The sequence below is a fragment of the Atta colombica genome, unplaced genomic scaffold (assembly GCF_001594045.1).
Source record: "Atta colombica isolate Treedump-2 unplaced genomic scaffold, Acol1.0 scaffold38, whole genome shotgun sequence".
NCBI classification, from domain to species: domain Eukaryota; kingdom Metazoa; phylum Arthropoda; class Insecta; order Hymenoptera; family Formicidae; genus Atta; species Atta colombica.
Window position 1 is genome coordinate 924,933 of NW_017259490.1, and position 6,351 is coordinate 931,283.

Below are 6,351 nucleotides of genomic sequence, written 5' to 3' on the forward strand. Positions count from 1 at the left end.
ATTGCAAAAAATTTTTTTATATTTGAAAAAAATAATTTATTTGTCGCGAATTACTTATATTGTCCACTGTATATATAGAAAATATCTAACTTCACAATTTTTCCTTTTAAGCTTCTTCGTCTTTTACGACTTACAACTGTAGTAATATATAAATTTTATAATCTGGAAAATGGAGTAATTAAACTGAATGGCTGCGAAATATGACTCAATCGCTTTGTTGAACATAACGATTGTCGTTTCAAACGCATATGACCATATTGCAATTTGCAAAGTGTTTTCTACCTGTTATTCACATATGCGATTATTTACAGGCGATGGATACACGTGCTACTCCGAATCCGATGTCACCACAACAGACGAACCGCCGCAACCGCAGTGCGTGGTTGGAGTATGTTGGTGTCCGAGTGGTTGGGAATTCCGTAATCGTGCCTGCGTGAGGCAGGAGGGAGAATATACGACAATTGATTATCGAGATTGTAAGTTGCATGAAAAATAATTCTGTAATTGTATGATGGCTTTTCGCACCATTTTTCCGAAATGTGAAAATTTTATGTTCTGATTAGATCAACATAATTTTTTTCCGTTATTCGAATGTGCATCATATAGCTATTGCGCATATGGCATGTATTAGAGAAATTATTTCTAAGCACCAAGCAAGTAATTTAATTGCACAGCAATAATTAATTGAGTATCAGTAAAATACTTTCTGTTGAGATATGTTTATACCACTAAAAATTGAAGATCCTCAGAAAAATCGCATACACCAAACATTCGATACAATTCAGATATGTAAAAAAAAATATAACAATAAAACAGAATAATATGTATGTAATATGTATGTTAATGTACTAATTAATAACTTACGGTTTAAATTACACTAAGAAAAATATTTTGTTTTATGAATTAAAATTTTGCTGTAACAACAAAAATATGATTGAAATATATTGAACAAAAGTTTTTGGTTAAAACTTACCAAACAAAATTGTAATTTTATTAGAACTGAATTGTTTAGTTGGTATAAACAAATATTTTTGTTATTTATAAAATAGAGAAATTATTTTACAAAAGCAACTAAATTTGTTGTTATATAAAATATTTGGTTTATTAAAATTTGTTGTTATTAAATTACTTCAATTAAACAATTTAACTTAAAGCAATAAAATTTTTTTTCTAGTATATTAACATACAATTATATAATTGCATACATTAAATAATTAATTTATAATGAAATAGCTGAAACAAGAGAAATAAAACAGAGTAACAAACTAATATTGCAAATTAAAAAGATTAAATTCCTATTTGTGTTAAAAAGATTACACTGAGAAAAAAATTATTCATTTAACTAAATTAATTTAATTGTCTTTATTTTTTTTCTTACAGAATGTATGTATTTAAGATAGAAATAGGAAACACGCTTGTGTTCGCTAAGAGTTCGCATAGCAATAGTACGAGACATTTGATTTCAATATACATTCTTCATCGAAAAAAATGAAAACGAACTAAATTAATTCACATATACGATCTTAATAAATCATTTATTATTGTTAAATTAATTTAATCAAATGAACAATTTTTGTATTGGTATAGCAACATTTGTCTGTTAAAGCATTACATATGCTGTATTTTTTCCGAGGATTATTTTAGTGGAAGAGTGAAAACTGTGAAATATAATTGAAAATTAAAACAATTTGCAAACGAAACACACGGCAGGTAACTGCATGCAAATGAATAACAGGAACAACTTGAAAACGCCACAAAAGATCAATATTTAATAACGTGCGAGATTACGATCGTTAATAGTTTGCGACGAACATCGTTCGTCGATGCATCATGCGTTTTAGTATCGGCACATCTGCTCCCTGGATGCTTCGACGACGTCTGCATATGTCCTTTGGGATACGATTACGACCATTTGGAACGAATTTGCGTTCCGCTGCCAGGATACCGACACGACACGATGGGTCCATCAGGATCTAAGCGTACGACGCACTCACTGCTTAGCTTTAAATTATTTATGTTCATTAATGATTATTAAGTTGCTCTGCATATCATTCTCTTTAACGAGTTTATGACGTCAGGTACGCGAGGTGCTTTTATTTCTGTGCAATTGTTTTAATTTTATTAACGCGCGATATACCTTTTACCTAAATGCATAATTAAAAACGCCTGCAGGCTCTCATATTTAAACACTTAAAATAATGTTTTTATAGTAGTACCGAGAATTGAAATCAGTTAATAGCGTTTGTTTTGTCGATCTATTATTAACTGTGTAAATTCGTAAAAAAAAAAAAAACTTACTCATCCTGATTTTTTCGTCATACAGTACGAGTAAAAAAGAGATTCTTTCTGTAAATAAATGTACTCAAAGTTTCGCTATCTTCCAACTCCTTAAACTCACTTTCAGAAACTTATGATGCGCAACCTTTTAGTGAATAGCGAGATGGAAGATTACCTCAGGAAATTGAGAAATGTGTCTATAGTATAATACTCTTGGGAAGGAACAAAATTGTCTTCGCAAACGTGATTGAAATATTTTCATTTCATTAAACGGCTAATATTTATGCTATAAATAATGCAAAAATATTCCTTCTCATAGTACTCTTTGTGAATGAATAATTTGATTTCAAAACGGATGCTTATCTCGCTTGGAAAATGTTTTCAATGTTTCCTCACTCGAGACGCTTTAGGTTTGCACATCAAAATAGATATAGATATCTTGATGAAAGTGCTAAACTAATATCTCGACATCTATATTTTCGGAACAATATTTCTTCTCAAAACTTTTATCACGTTACGCTTAGATATCTTTACAAAATAAAATAAATATGATTTCCCAGAAACTAAGTTTTAAGGAATTTCACGAGATATTTTGTACATAATTAACATAAAATTAATCAATAACTAGTTCATGATATCAGTGCACGCTTATAAAATCATGATTATGTTCAGTTTTTTTGGTCTCACTATCGAGACAATCAGCTATCATCGCTGCCTGCAGTGCAATGTATCATAATGCTTGTGTCCAGTATCTTGCAACGTGGTGAACAGGTGTCATCCCTACGCTCAGTGCATCTACGTGACGAGTACCGGCGATTACGAGTGCCGCTGCAATCCGGGGTACGAGGGAGATGGTATGGAATGCACCAAGACAGGTACGTACAAAATGCATCTTGTAAATACACTTAGAGTAAGCGATAATTAATAAGAATATATTGGAGAGTGCACGTTAAACTTTCCGCAACAACATATTTAAAATTTTATATTTTCATATAAACTTGTAAAATAAATTTTTATGCATGTAAAAAAAAACAAAAATTGTTAAATTGCACACGCTTTAATATGTATATAAATTATCATAAAAATTGAACATTAAACATTTCATTTCTTGAAATCGATATATTTGTTAAAATCTAAAAATTTCAGGATATCTTCTACATAATTTAATTATGTAGAACTCAAACATTACACTTAGAGAAAACATGGTGAGGGCAAAACAAGTGACAATTATAGTTTTATATGTAGAATTAATGTACAAATAGATATATTAATAGATTATAACTGCAATAATATACAGCTGCAATAATAATAGTTACATTAATATTTTATAGCTGCAAAATAACTACAAAATAATTTATTCAACTGTGTTAATATTCTGCAACATTGTATAATTGTCACCTTTACACACAATTGCTACTATTATATTTTTTTCTCTTAAATATCCATTAAACTTTTTGTTAGGGCATCGTCACATACATTTGTTATGCAATGTATCGTGCCTTTCAATATTCTTTCTGTATAATTTAATAATTCTATTTTTCTAAGGAAAAAGCATTAAATCTCTTTCTCGTGAAAGCAGTACAAAGGTACGTTAATGTATGATAATACAACGGTACGACTTCTTCTTCATACAGAGGTATCCTGCTTGGAAGTGGATATCTGTGACCTCAACGCGTCCTGTCAGTACGAGGAACCAATAGCAAGATGTGTGTGCAATCCAGGATACATAGGCGAAGGAACAACATGCAGTCGTATCGGTGCTTTCACTATCTATACTTTTTTTTTTAATTTTTCTTTCATTCATTGCGCATGTCGCACGACGTACTTCGAAATGTCAACGCGATTTCTTTCTCTTTCTTCATTATGCGCATACATATTGCCTCCTTTGCGTTTCGCATTACCATGTAAATCGAGAAATTGACGATCGAGATCGATCTCTAAATTCAACTATATAAGTGACTATTTCAAATTAGAATAGAATTCGTGTTTTGTATATATCGCGCTACAATCCGCATGATGTGAAACACAACACTTGACATTCGCCTTTGGCTTTCTTGCATTTTAGACGAATGCAACGACAATTCCGAATGCGAGAAGAACGAACAATGTACCTATCATCCCATGAACTCGCGTTACGAATGCACCTGCAAACCCGGATTCAGCATAGACATGGACGATCAATGCGTACCGTCCGATTGCTCAACAAATCTTTCTCAGTGCCACGTGAACGCGCAATGCGTACCGTCCAGCGATGATGGCTATAAATGCGTCTGCATAAGCGGTTATCACGGCGATGGTATGCGCCAATGTGTGGAGGATCATATCGGCTGTAATGTTTTGAACAACTGTGGCCGAAACGCAGTTTGTGCATATAATCAGACAACCACGAATTTCGCGTGCATTTGCCAACCGGTGCGTACAGACGAATATTATGTCATCACATAAGATAACCGAGTTTGTGTTACACATACAACATACACACATACGCATACTCTATTATGCCGTATGTAAGTGCCATTGCACACTACGTATTATAAAGAGAGACGAGCAAATTAAATATTAAAATTAAAAATTTTCATTTTGAAAATTTGACATACTCATCCGAGAGTAAAAATAAAAATATTCTTGAAAATTGAATTAAAAGTGGATGAAAATGTAAGATATAAATGTAAAAAGTAAAATATTTTTTTTTTAAATAACGCATTTAATAATGCGACAGTATAATGTGCAGCAATAACTCTTTTTCTCGTACAATTTACAGTATAAAATATGAATGAATCAGGAATCTAACCACTTTTAGGGTTACTACGGTAATGGTTTCACGTGTCGACCACAATCCTCGTGCAAAGACGATCCGAATATCTGCTCTTCAGAAGCAAAATGCGTGTCGACTGGTGAAAATCAGATTTCTTGCGTTTGTAATGATGATTATATTGGCGACGGCATAAATTGTAAACTTCGGCCGAGGCACGACTCCAATTTTTTGCTAGTAAACCAAGGAATGGCTACGCATCGGATACCGTTCATGCCCACACGACAGAATCCAGGAAATCCGATCTACATAGCTTATACACAAATGGCGATAGCCCTAGATATCGATTGCCTTGGTGGCAAAGCTTACTCCAGCGATATTACTGGTAAATTTATGTTCAAATGAATCTTATTCTAAATTTATTAATATTATAAAGATCTTTAAATAAAATAAATATTTCACAAAATAATACATTAACAGATATATTTCCTAATGAATAAAATTTAAATTTAATTTAATATTAACACATTTATTGATTGCCAATGAGTTGAAAAAGCAATTACGGTCTAAGAATAAGATAGCTTTGTAAGATAAAATCGCAATCTATCTCACAGGCAACAGGATAGTCGAACTATCTTATAACGGATCAATAGCAGAGACATTTATTCCGAAAGTTAGCAGTCCCGAGGGACTGTCGGTCGATTGGGTCTCGAGGAACATCTTCTGGACCGACTCAGGCAAGACGACCGTTGAGGTTGCCAGTCTAGTGACAAAGAAACGCAAAGTCCTCGTTTCCGATGGACTGGTCAATCCGAGGGGAATAGCTGTTCATCCATATCGGGGGTAAGGCTATAGATAAGGATGTAGAAAATCTATTTGCAAAACTTCTCAGTTCCATGTTCAAGATCTTCTGCAATTTTATCTACGGAAAGAATCACTTTGCTGAAAGATCTAAAATTTTATTGAATACAAATCTAAAAATAATTTTGTTATATCGTCAAAATGACTTTATTAAAAATTCAAACTGGTTGCTAGAATAAAATTTTTTGCAGCATCGTGCTCATCAGTGTTTAATTTCCAAAATAATTATTTTCATATTCCAACAAAATTATTTTCAGATCTATAGCCAGCAAAATTTTAGAAATTTTAGATCTTTTAGCAAAATCACTGTCTCCGTATATACTCATTCGTTCTATTTGTATGACTAAATAAAAGAAAGTTAGTTTCTTTTAATTACAAATTATTTTACACCGTTATATATTTGTAGAAGAAATTTTAACTCGTTTACATATATATGTACATATATATATATGTATATATAT

General features: G+C 32.0%; 1 protein-coding gene across 4 annotated transcripts in view; it reads left to right on the forward strand.

The window, feature by feature from the left end:
• LOC108691029 (nidogen-2) overlaps positions 1-6,351 on the forward strand; it is a 23,871-nt gene that overhangs the window by 16,123 nt on the left and 1,397 nt on the right. The window contains exons 11-17 of one of the 4 annotated variants that reach the window (XM_018198645.1): positions 312-476; positions 1,842-1,979; positions 3,027-3,152; positions 3,912-4,034; positions 4,343-4,689; positions 5,078-5,414; positions 5,644-5,872. In XM_018198645.1, coding sequence (XP_018054134.1) covers positions 312-476; positions 1,842-1,979; positions 3,027-3,152; positions 3,912-4,034; positions 4,343-4,689; positions 5,078-5,414; positions 5,644-5,872 — 1,465 coding nt within the window. The remainder of the gene's footprint in view (positions 1-311; positions 477-1,841; positions 1,980-3,026; positions 3,153-3,911; positions 4,035-4,342; positions 4,690-5,077; positions 5,415-5,643; positions 5,873-6,351) is intronic. The other 3 variants (XM_018198646.1, XM_018198647.1, XM_018198648.1) reach the window with 3 other exon arrangements.